The following is a 13286-nucleotide window of genomic DNA, read 5'->3' on the forward strand; positions in this document are numbered from 1 at the left end:
TGATGTCACTGCCAGTCATGACATCACTTCCGGTGGATCCTGACAGATTCTCATTCTAAGAAAGTGGGTCCCGGTGTTAAATGTGTGAGAACCACTGGTCTACCGAACACAGCCTTATGACTCGTGGGCAACTTGAGTCAAGGGGGCAGAGACTCAGGACTCAACTCAAGTCTAGGCACTGTGGCTTCAGTATATTCCTGCTTTTTCCTAGCTGGGCTCTTGGACTTTTAGCAGTTGTATGACTGGCAGAATTCCAAAATGGTATTCCAGCATGGAAATGCAGTAATACAACTGTTAGTTATCTGCCAAGAAAACAGAGAGAGCGCAATCTAGCAGCACAGCTGTATCCTTAAAACCTTGGAAATAGGTCCCATTTTGTTCAACAGAGCTTACATCCATGTAAATGTACATGGATTGCACTGTTAATCTTATTCATGATCTAGCTGTGTGAATGCAACCTTATTCGAGTAACAGATGAGAGCACCCTTCTATATCCTAATGGGCTTTTTTTATGGTATGGCTAGCATTTCTCTGACAACACTGAGGGATTATTTCCTTTTTGTTTCTACAGCAATGCTGTAAAGTGTTTTCCATGGTGCAGGCAAGCTATCCAGATGGCTCTCCATCATCTTGCTTGTCAGGTGTGAAATTAGTATCTACCTCACTAGGTTTCTTCAGTGACCTCTGAGGTGGCTTTGGGAGAGAGGGAAACGATGAAGATTTCTGTGGCTCCTATTCTTGAATTATGACTCAGAAGATGAATAGATAGTGTTCCATTTGGGAGGGATGTTTTTCCTTGAATTTTGCCCTGTTTTCTCTGAAGGCATTGAGGCTGAAAATAGGAAGAACTATAAAGGCATCAAATGCCCTCCTCAGCAGAGACTCAGACTCATCCTTGTGTCCAGGGCTTTCCAAAGCATGAGGCCAGGTGAAACAGCTGTTTTGAGAAGCAGAGTTGGGAGAAAAGACAAACTGGGAAGGGGTGCCTTGTACCTCACACCTGTCCACCACCACCCCAGCCTACTGTCACTTTTCCATTTGCCCCATCTTCAGGTAACCACTTGCCCTATTTCTGACAATGGGGAGACCTGAGCAAGAGCCTCAGAAGATAAGAAACATTAATGGGCAGGTGTCATTGTTGCTGCTAATATTTATATACTGCTTTTCAGCAACAACAAAAATGCAACAAACAATCCTTGATCCTTGATCCTTGATCCTTGATCCTATGCATGTTTACTCAGAAGTAAGTGCCACGTGTTTAATGGGTTTTATTCCCAGGAAAGTGTGCATAGGATGGTAGCCAAAGTGACTTACAAAGCACAAGGGATGAGACAATAAGCAAGTGGGAGAAGGCAATTCTTGAGATAGTCTGGTTCCAGGCCATTTAAAGTTTTGTAAGTCAAAACCAGCACTTTAATTGAGTCAGGAAATGAACTGGCAACCAGGTAAGTTACTATACGATCAGTGAAATATGATCTGATTGCCAGAATTTTGCCAGGAAACAATCACATTTTGAACATACTGAAGCATCCAGCTTTTCTACAATGGTGGCCCCTTATTCAAGTGTATTCTGCTGTTCAAATCTGACCATAGCTTGAAGGTCAGGTCTGCTCAAAAAAAAGTTGCAGTTGGTATATAAGATGAAACATGTAGAAAGTACTTCTGGCAACCACAGCCATAGAAGTAGGACAGACTCATTCCCAAACTGTAAACTGTCTACTTTCAGTAAGTGCAACTCCATCCAAATGAGTTGTACTCCTGACTCATCAGAATCCCCAACCAACCATATCTCCATCTGGTCTATATTAAGCTTCAGTTTGTTCATCCTCATTCAGACAAAAACAGCCACCACCCCATCAGTTCAGGACTTCCACAGCTCCCCCAGGAGTAGAAGATGGAGATGAAAGATAGAGCTGATGGCACCTCAAGTCCAATCTCCTGAAGAATTCTGCCAGCATTTTCATATAGATGTTAAAAACCATGGGAGACAATATCACATCTGGTGACAGCCCATATGCCAAAGGTTACAGGGCAAAGTAATATTTTCCCAGCAACATCTTCTGCAACCTACTCACCAGGAAGTACTGGAGCATCAAAATAATGTCACAGATGCAAGCAAAACTATCCTTGCTAGGCAGCAAGGAAGGGTAACATAGATAATTGTATTGAAAGTCACTGAAAAGTCCAAGAGACTCAACAGGGCATACTTCCCCTGTCAATCTATCAGTCATTCACCAAGGCTACCAAAGCATTTACAGTATGTTCCTGAAACCAGGCTGGGATTGGAATTGGAAAAGACAGAAAACATGGTTCAACATCACATGTTTAACTATCTTGCCTAAATAAGGAATATGGGAGGGGCAGTTGTTTAGATCAGTTGAGTCAAGTGGTGCTTTTTAAGAATAGATTTCATCATAGCATTCTTCAGAGGTAACAGAAACAAACTTTTCCCCAAAGAGACATTTACTACCTCCCCAAACCACCCCTGATTTAGCACACTTAATAAGACAGGATGGGCGAGGACTCAGAACACATGTGATGGGCTTCACCTGTTTCACAGAGATGGTCTTACCCATATCCTCAGATTGTACACAAGAAAGCACCCCTTTAACACTGACAAGATGGAGTCCTACTTGACATCACAATAATCGAGTTCAAATCAGAACATATGCAAGCAATTTTATTTGCAAAGTGATCAGCAAATTACTCACTATGAACTTCCCAGGAATCTATCACACCTTATTGGCCAGGTTATTATGGCCAATTCTTTCCCCTTACCCCAGGTAAAGCCGCAACAGCCCCAATGGGTCTACTCGGATCTGTGCCACCTCAAGAGGTGGTGCAAATCCGAGCAGCCTAGAGCTGGTCTGGGCCATCCGGGATCAGGGTTAGGATCTGGCATAAACCCCCCCCCGCCACCTGCCCATAGGCCCACTTACTGTCTGCCCTCCCCCAGCCCCAAAATACCTCTGCCCTCTGCTCACCACCTCAGACCCCTGTGCCAGCCTGATTCAGCCAGTGCAGCATTACAGATCTGCTGGCCCAATGGGGCTTGGGCTGGCCTCCCTCCTCGAGTGGTGGCGTAAAAATGCTTTACAGCACTTTCACAACACCGCTGGGCCGGCACAAGGGACTTGCACAAGGGAATACAAGCTTGGAATTGTGCCCTTAGTTTTCATGCCATTGCACTGTAAAATAAGCTTTTGGTTACCACATATAATAATAATAAAAATAATAAAACTTTATTTTTATCCCGCCCTTCTCCCTAACGGGACCCACATATGAACCCTTATCACTGGAAAACTGTCCCCTTCAAGCTGCACAAGATTTCTGACTTCTTGGTGATGAGGATTGGTGCTTATTTTTCCTTATGCTGGCTGCACTTGCAGTTTTTTTTTCTGTGGCAAATTGGGAACTGGATACTAAAAATCAGCATTGGCATCATTGATTCAAGAATCTATGTGTGCCCTGTTAATCCATCCTACTCACTGGCAGTGAAGAGGAATGACTTCCCAACCACAGCATAACCCAAGATCCTAGCATCCATGTAAACACATATTTATTTATATAAAACATTGTTTTCTGTGCAACCTTTCCAAAGCTTAATGAAGCTGAAAACAACTCTTAAAACAGATTAACACATTATAAGAATCAAACACAGAAGATAAAACAGTTACCTAACAAAAAAAAATATTACAGCCAAAAACTAGCTAAGCAGAAAACAACAAGAAGAACTAAATCAGGGGTGTCAAACATAAGGCCCATGGGCCAGATGTGGCCTTTGGAAGCTTTTTATCTGGCCCTCAGGCTCTCAGCTGCTGAGCAGTGCTGAGGTGTTACTGCTACAAGGACAACCCACATGAAAATTGGGCTCTCTCATAACTTGAAATATGATCACCATTTGTGTATTTTCTCTTCTGTCATTTGCAGCTAATGAGTTCCTAAGTGAGAAAAACTGCTTATTTTTGGATATGACCTGTTTAATGACATCACTTCCTGCCTAATGACATCACTTCTGGCCCTCAGCAGGCACCATGAATGCTATTCGGCCCTTGGTATGAAATGAGTTTGACACCCCTGAATTAAATGGAGAAAACTAAACAGACTTGTCAACTCAATTTTAAAAATTACCATCCAATTCTTACAAACCAGCAAGAAAACTACACCAAAAACCTTTATTTTCAAAGCAGTATTTTTGATACATTTAGGGTGCAATCCTAACCCCTTATGTCAGTACTTTCCAGCACTGGCACAGCGATACCAGTGGGACGTGTGCTGCATCCTGCAGTTGGGTGTCACTCACAGAGCCCTCCTCAAAGTAAGGGAATGTTTGTTTCCTTACCATGGTTGGCAACCTTCAGTCTCGAAAGACTATGGTATAAGCCTACAGCACCTGGTATTCCCATGCGGTCTCCCATCCAAGTACTAACCAGGTCTGACCCTGCTTAGCTTCCAAGATCAGACGAGATTGGGCATGTGCAGGGTAACCATGGAGCTGCATTGCCCTTATGTCAGTGCTGGAAAGCACTGGCATAAGGGGTTAGGATTGTGCCCTTAACCTGCCATTTTATACACACTTTCCTTGGAGTAAGCTGCATTGGATACAATGGGACTTGCTTCTGAGTAGGCATAGCAGAACATTTATTTAGGGTTGAAAAATGAGTTAGGCACTGACTATATACATCACAAAAGCACTTCAGCTCTGGCTAGAGTACTTACCATTTTCAAAGCTTTTTTTAAAGAAACAGAAGAAATGGGTGCTACTGATCTTTGATCTCTCCATTTACTCAAATAACATGCTAATCACAAATATATTGATATGGAAAAAAACAGTTGTATTTTATTTGGTAAAGATAATAAAGTTCATTCTTTATGACTATAAAGCCACCTTTGAAGAGTTTTAGCAAAAGTTCAATTTTATTTAGTTTAATAGCCCATAGGCCATACACCATAATTTAAGAATTTAAAAACACATTGCAACAGAAATTTGCCACATCTACACTACATCTACACTACAGTGTTTACAAAGACTGCTCAAAAGTAATTTTAAGCCTGCAGCCTCAGAGAGGGTTGAATATTTAAACACACATTTATTTAAAAACCTCTCTCTTACTATTTCATATTTCAGACAATAAAAGAAAATATGAAATTATGTGTCGGGTTCTGACAAGGGACAGTTACATTAGTGTTTGTCCCTGGGTATCTTAAAGAATCGGCCCCTCATCTGGGCTGTTGAAAGTTCATTGCAACATGCAATCATATAAGATTGTCTCTACTTTGGGATTACCAGCATATTAAATAGAGAGGCAGATAAAATATGGGTGGAATATTTGATTCCCAAATGGAAAGGGGAGCATTTACACCTAGCATCCGCTTGAAGGAGTTTTAGTAAAATTCATTACCTATAAAATGAGACGTGTTCTTTAGAAATTTTTGAGGATATCCCTGGTATTTCGACTAGTAAGATCACCAAGCTCCTAATACAGTTAGCAGACACTTCTATAACTTCAGGGTTTGAATGAACAATTATATCCAGGGGTAAAGTTCCAGAGTCCCTGCTGATAGCTGACAAACTTACATTGGCCTGTTGATTCAGTTTCAGTTATAAAAGTCAGCTCAGGTTAACTATGTTCAACTCACAGATCTGGTATCGGGATGCTTGCATCATGAGCTCTCAGAGAGGATGCTGACATTTCACGCCTGGTTCTAAGTGTCCTGCAAGGATCATAGGAAGATCCACAAGAGTGCCTATGGGAACAACAGACTTAACAATATGGTGCAGTAGTTCCCAAACTTGCATGGCACTCTTTGTCCACGATACCCAGTTGCAGTGGTGCCATTGTGTGAAGTTTCACGTGATTGTGCAAGATTTCACACAATCTTGGCCTGGTGAGCTGGGAAGGAGAGGCCACCAGGGAAATCCCTGTGAGTGTGCCACTGTACCCCAGGGTGCCACGGCACAGGTTTTGGGAACCACTGGTCTAGTCTTATGCATATTTACAGAAGTCCAAGAAAAAGGATGTTATGATTGTGTTTTTAATGCATACTTTGAGCATACATGGTGGCAGGGTGCCACTCTGGTCTTCAATATCAGCTGCAATCAATAGTATGATCAGGGGTGCCATCATAGAGGACCTGAGAGGGCAGTTTCCTGTCCCTCCTCCCCATGTTTCAGACGACCTGTAATTGTATCGCAATCATAACACCTTATGCCCACCTTATTGGTTCTACAGTCCGATTGTTATAAACAATTAAGTGGGCCTATGTCTGCATGCCAAACAACAGAAACCCCTTTGCTTCAGAACTTTTTTTCCCCAAACAATGCGTGCTTATTCTATGTTTGATAAAATTGCTCTTGTCATGAAGTATTTACAAAAGATATAATCAAATGTTTGGGGGCTGGACTGCATTTTCAGAATTTGATTGAGAAAGTCAGCAAAAGTCAATTTCTGGACCGTGCCAAATCTTCTGAATCAAAACCACTGTCCTTCAACCTGATCTCATTTTATACCACAAGGCCTGGCTACTGAGTAGCACAAGTCTACTCAGAAGTAAGCCCCACTAAGTTCAATGGACTTACTCCCAGGAAAGGGTATACTGTATAAGATTTGCAGCACAACTATCTGATCCTGTGGGCCTGATCAACAACAGAGGGCCTGATCCTGAGCCCGGCACACCAGCTTACCGCTGGCACATTCTGTCGTAAACGTGCCATAAGGCATATTTGCAAGCCTTACCACGGGCCCAGCGCTGGAAGGAACCCAGCACAAGCTCATTCTGGGTCACTTCCGGCACTGGTCTGCTGCCTGGTGCTCTGTGTGAAGCGCTGGGTAGCAGAGAGGTAGGACAGGGCAGGGGAGGCACACACCGGGCAGCTCAGGATTGGGCTGAGAGTCACCAAGGTGGTTATATCTTAGTTCTGAATACCAGACAATTTTTCTCTATCAAATTGCTCCATATAGATTACTTTTTAGTATTTAGATCCAACACAATAGAATTTACTTGCTTTCTCGAGCACACAAAACACTGGTGTGAGCAGGATCGCCTGCCCAGGTGGCAGAAGATGAACGCAGATTAATAAAAGACATTTGCTAAGGCTAAGGCTGCATTTGCTAAGGCTGCATCCAACTCAGCTGAAATACCTGAATTTAGAGCTCCAAGTATAACACTTCATGCACTGAAAGAGAATCAGGTTCACGGTGTCAGAAGAGAAAAGCGACAACTGCATCCAGGCTTCCTATAGCACCGGCATGGCAGGATGGCTCATAATTATAGCTCCTCATTCTCCATTGCAAGGCCTGAACGCATGCAGAAAGGACCACCTAGGAATTGCTACATCGCTTTCTTTCCAGGCTGCCGCAGAACACCCAGAGGATGGGAAAGACGGCACTTCCCTCCTCACTGAAGCAAGCAGAAGAAGATGAGGGGGGAGGCGTTGCCATGGCAACCTTTCCCACTCCAGACACCAGCAGTAATCAGAAGACTGAAGGGGAAAAAATATCACACTCCCATTGGGGCATCAAGCAGAGCTGCTTTCTTGAAAGCTTGAACGACCCAGTTTGGGTCTAAGAACTTGGTGAAAAGCCATGTGCAAACCAGGGATGCACCAGATATTTATGGTGATTGGTTTGTGTTTTTTGTTTGAAAACTTGCCATTTTGAAGACCATGAAAGAGTCTGCCAAAAAAAATAATAATAATAATATCACACAACTGTCTGCTTTTTCATGCATTGATTTGTGCCTTTTCATAGCCATTGCTCCTCTAGATGCTACTCAGTGGTGGTCCTGGTGGTTTTCCCACCAGGGCCGCCCCCCTCATTTGCCGCCCCCTGACCCAGAAGTAATTGCAGTGATGTCACCGTCACCATAATTACTTCTGCATTGCCACATTCTCCGTTCCCCATTTGAAAAAAGGGGGGAGCGAACCAGGCTCCATTGGAGGTTTTTTGTGCCACTGGAAGTGGCACCCAGGAGGTAAACACTGCCTACCTCCTGGAAGCAGCAATCGTCTCCTGGACGCCACTTCCAACAGCGCCAATAAAGCTCTAATGGAGTCTTTAACACCACCTAGCAGTGATGCGAAAGGCTCCACTGGTGCTAGAATCAGCACATATCTCTTCCAGAACTGGAGGAAATGAACACTGCTTCTGAACAGCTACTCCACTGTATCCAGCGCAGGTTAGGAAGTGGTTGGAGGTCTTCTCAGGGTAAGTGGATATTTTTACCCTTACCCTGAGTAACACCCCTGCCTGCTCAGATCTCCACCAGCTGTTCAGCTGCCACAAGTCTGAGAAGTCCCACATAAGGCTGCCTGGCCTGGGTATAGGATACTGTGGAGGAGGTATCTGCCAATCCGATCCCCCTCCTGGGCCCTATCCACCCTGTTCTGCCCTCCCCTGTCCCCCTGTCCCCGCTGCCCTCCCAAAGCCCCTGCACGGCTTGGCACCAAACATACCTCCACCAGCGACCAGAGGCTCCGATCCAGCACTGGTGGGGCAGTGCAGGCATCCCACCAGTGCTGCTTGCTCACAAGTCAGTGTTTTGTGCTTTACAGCACTTTTTCAATAACTTGTGCTGGCATAGTGGCTGTTACACCAGCGCTACAGCAGTTAGGATTGGGCTGTTCGGTGTAAAACTATTGCAACCCACTCCAAAAGTATAGGATAAAATGAAATTTTAAATGTATAATCCAAAGCAAAAATAAGCGTCAGAGAAGAAAACATTCTCATGAAGAAATGCAATTTTTGTTGTTTTTGGTTGCTATAGTCTTGTGAGATGTAGCTACTGGGATATGACCATAGGGCATGCATGTCATGATGACACATGACTTTAGCACTTACAATCAGTGAGAACAAAGTCACATTGCCTGCAGTCTATTTTTTTTTTAGCCCAGTTCCTGAATGCTGATGCTGAGAAACACCAGAATTTAAGAAGCTATTTAAGAGGCACCTCAATGCCTGCATTTTAAAACAATTCCAAAACTCCATTGGATTCAAATAGTGCAATTTAATTTTTCCTTCAAATTTATAAGAAGCCAAGAGAGAGAGCTCAGTTACAATGTTCACTCTCCCTTCCCTATAATGCATTTGCGTGGAAATTGTCATTGGCATCATTCACATAACACCAGAACCAGGGGACATCCACTAAAATTGAGTGTTGGGAGAGTTAGAACAGACAAAAGAAAATAGTTCTTTACTCAGCGTGTGGTTGGTCTGTGGAACTCCTTGCCACAGGATGTGGGGATGGCGTCTAGCCTGGACGCCTTTAAAAGGGGATTGGACAAGTTTCTGGAGGAAAAAATCCATTACGGGGTACAAGCCATGATGTGTATGTGCAACCTCCTGATTTTAGAAATGGGCTATGTCAGAATGCCAGATGCAAGGGAGGGCACCAGGATGAGGTCTCTTGTTATCTGGTGTGCTCCCTGGGGCATTTGGTGGGCCGCTGTGAGATACAGGAAGCTGGACTAGATGGGCCTATGGCCTGATCCAGTGGGGCTGTTCTTATGTTCTTATTCCGTAACGTTCGTATCAGGACAAGCCAGTGGACACCCATAAGCTCAAATTTTTACATAAGGAGGATATAATATATTCTGGCTAAATCTGATTAAAGTTATATATGATTGACTAGCAAGGTGATATGGCCACATATTTCCATTCGTAATTTTCAACATCTGAAAACAGATTTAACACTTCACATATTTAATCATCCCAAAATTGAACATGAAGTATAAATAGCATTCATAATTTTCAGTCTGCAAATCATGAAACGGAAAGGCTGCTAAGAGAGATTCATAATTTATTTGGAATGGAAGCTTGGTGCATGTTGCCAGGAATTATGGTCTTCCTGATCAAGATGGATAGACATAATCCAACCAAGGTCAAGCATATTTAAGGCTGCAATCCTATGCACACTTATCTGGGAGTAGGGTCATTTGGGCTTACTTCTGAGTAGACATGCCTAGGACTGCACTGTAAATCTTGTGTATTTCAAAAGGAGAGTGTCCTCTATGAACAGAACTCTTCCACTGAAATCAGTGACTCCTAACAACTGCCGAAATTGTTGGGCTGGTTTGTATCTCCTGTTTGTATCTCCTACCAACCACAATTTGCAGGGGTTAATCTGAGCCAGTTCACACTTTGGCCTAGCACTGCCAGGGCTGGAACAGATTAAGCCATTTCTGCCCAACGTTGTATATATGCAACAGGGACTAAATGTGTACTCCTGTGGGCAGGGCAGAAATGGATTAAAAAGTAATAAGAAAGAAGATGTTTTTGGTCATCTACAGAGTGCTTATTCCTCACACCTAGGGCTGCATCAAACATTTTGTCCACATGGATGAAAAAGGTTTGCAAAGCGCATGTGCTCTTTTCCACTTACAAAGTAGTGCAACATGGTATAGAAAAGAATGAGTGGCATGGGGAGGCCCCATCATTCAGTAGCAGAGTGCATGTCTTCCATCATGCATGAGGTCCCAGGTTCACTTCCATCCCTAGTTAAAAGAGATGACTGAGCTGTGACTCAGAAAGATTACTGCTCAAATCTTGACTCTGCTATGAACCAACTAGGTAGCCTTAGACAAGTCACCATCTTTGAGTCTGCTCTTCCATCTGTAAAATGGGGATAATAATACTGATCTCCTTTACAAAATTGCAAGGTTTCCTGAGATTAGGTACGTGAAACTCTTTAAAGAATCTGAAGTGCTATGCCAATGTTTATTACATGCTTGCCTTTTTTATTGCAAAAAAACTGACCAGTTTTTAGAGTGGTCCTGTGACCACAATACATCTGGGATTAAGATGAAGTTTCCAACAAGGTCAAGTTTGTTTCTGAGATGTTATAAAAGAGTCCATTTGGAAAACAGATTCCAAAAGGAATACCATTTTTTACTCTCCAGTTCAAAAGACTGGAGACTGCAGAGTCTGCATCTTTATGAGGTGAGTTCCATACACATAGTACACACAATGAAGTGATAGGTGAGGACTGGATACTCACCCCTCCCTCCACTGCCCCAGGTATACAATATTTGACATTCAAAAAATCATCCAGCTCATTCCATGTGCCCAAGGAGGCACTGAGCTTGTGTTTCCAGGTCCCTGTGTCATATGGCAAACCACTTTTGAAAATAAGACGTTTCAAAAGAAGTATATGTGATATGGTATAGTGGTGATATCACAATGTTGAAATTAAAGGGGAGGAAAGTTAAAAAAAAAAAAAAAGCAGTAGACACGTCCAAGCCCTTGGGCAAGATTAAGGTTAGCTCTTTGGATTCTGGTCAATGTATGTACTTCCATATGCCAATTCACACAATTTCCCAACCACCACTACCACATTCCATCTGACTGGCATACAGGCAATCAGGCATACAATGCCTGCCCCAGGCATACAATACCAGTGTGTACAAACCAAGTCACACTGTGAGTGTAAAGATGCATATATCCTGCCCCCATCACATCTGGGACCACATGGGTTCAGTCTGTGTGAACAGGCCTTTCAGTTTCCCTTGGCACTTGCAACACCTCCCCCAACAGCAATGATATAACTTCCCATATGTAGACAACTGGGGTGAAATGACTGTCCAGATACTGAAATTTTATTTAAAATAATTTATGTATCCCAGCTTGGGACTAGAGTTGGAGGTCATATGCATGTGCATGTGTTGAGGAGCCAACAGAAACAAAGAGAGATAGACCAAAAAATTTTTAAAAAAACCCCAAATCCACAAGGGAACAACCTCAAAGTTGAAATATAACTTTCTTGTCACTTTTGAGATGTCAAGATATAGCCTACTGACTGCCAGTTGGCTGGCGGTCATGATATAAATAGTGACCTCTGTTCAAGAGCAAAGGGTGTCTATTTTATGCCTTGCTGCAGTTTCTGCAAAACTATCAAGGTTGACACTGATCAAAGGCCACGAGGCCCAGAACTAATCATGAGCCCTCAAAACCTCTCATTTTACAAAATAATCTATGGAGTGTTGTTATGCTCTAGATTTTGAGCAGGTACAAACCAACCTGTCCTACAGAAAAAATAAGAAGTGCTTTGGAATACATGAAGGAGGTGACAGAAAGCGGTTGTAGATGAGGAACAAAGCAACTTCACTTACCTCAAACACTTTTGACAAATTATCAAAGAGGACTTGACCAGCACTGACTTTGTGCTTGACTCCCCTAACAGTACCATTTTTGCTGAGGATGTTGACCCTTTTTGTTGCAAACCCCCTCTCTTTGGCGGCTCTCACGAAAATGAGCATATCATCTGATTCGTTCTCATTTTCGTCATATTCAGATCCTAGGTTTCCATTATGTTGTCCATCTGATTCACTGAGTCTGCTGCTATTGGGGTCGGTTTCTGAGCTGCTTGTGCATTCGGAATCCAGAGAATCCGACGTTTCTCCATCAGCATACACTTCCTTGAGCACTCTCCCACTATGAGAAGATGCAATTCGAAATCGGACTTTCCTTGGCTGCCTCTCGCCCTCGCCCTTGGTGTCACTCTTAAACATTGTCCCATCCGTTGATATAAGCTGCTTACATTGTCCTGGTCTAGGTTGTCATTGCATTTGCCAGTTTCTGACACTTAAAACAATATCAAAGTTGTTTTCCAGTGACAGTGGCGCTGCTCATATGAAAGTAACATCTAAAGGAAAGAGGATTCCCAAGAAGCTACAGTGCTGTTCAGCAATTAATAATGAATGCATGTGTGTGCTATGGTTACCTTTAAACTAAAACCTGTAAAATGAGATCATCAATTAAATATTAACAACCCATTGTGTACTTTTTTCAGTGGTGGAAAGGGGAAAAAAGGAAAGATAGGAAGATTCTATGATTTAAAAAAACAAACAGCAACAACCTGAAGCTATCTCTAAGACACACCTGTTGATATGCATGGCTTGGAGAAGTAAAAGGCTGCAATCCTATACACACTTTCACAGGAGTAAGCCACTTAACACAGTGGGAGTTACTTTTGAGTAGACATGCATAGGATTATGGTGATAAAGATATAACATGGACATGGAATCCTCCAGAGCTCTGTTTTCTAGAGAACTGTTGGTGGATCCCAAAGGTACCCAGCAGAAAGTTGATGTCCTCAAATGACATGTTCTAGATCAATCGTAAGCAAGTCACATGTGGCACTTACCAAGCTGAGTCTTCTTGAAATTGCTCAAGGCAGTGAGGTGGCTGTGCTTCTTAGACCAGGAAAAAAACTGGAAGAGAGACTACCTGTCAGATCAGGGCCAGGTGACTGATTTTTTTTTTAAGTTAAATTGATTCCTTCTTTTCATT

The 13286-nt window shown here is 42.9% G+C and overlaps 1 protein-coding gene and 1 pseudogene across 1 annotated transcript in view; both read right to left on the reverse strand.

The window, feature by feature from the left end:
- Positions 1 to 12508, reverse strand: part of GRXCR1 (glutaredoxin and cysteine rich domain containing 1) — a 42621-nt gene extending 30113 nt beyond the window's left edge. The window contains exon 1 of the mRNA XM_066632835.1: positions 12107 to 12508. Coding sequence (XP_066488932.1) covers positions 12107 to 12505 — 399 coding nt within the window. The 5' untranslated portion in view covers positions 12506 to 12508. The remainder of the gene's footprint in view (positions 1 to 12106) is intronic.
- On the reverse strand, positions 4382 to 4495 carry LOC136656708 (5S ribosomal RNA; annotated as a pseudogene).
- Positions 12509 to 13286: the final 778 nt, after the last annotated feature.

This window comes from Tiliqua scincoides, chromosome 6 (genome assembly GCF_035046505.1).
Source record: "Tiliqua scincoides isolate rTilSci1 chromosome 6, rTilSci1.hap2, whole genome shotgun sequence".
In the NCBI taxonomy this organism is placed as follows: Eukaryota; Metazoa; Chordata; class Lepidosauria; order Squamata; family Scincidae; genus Tiliqua; species Tiliqua scincoides.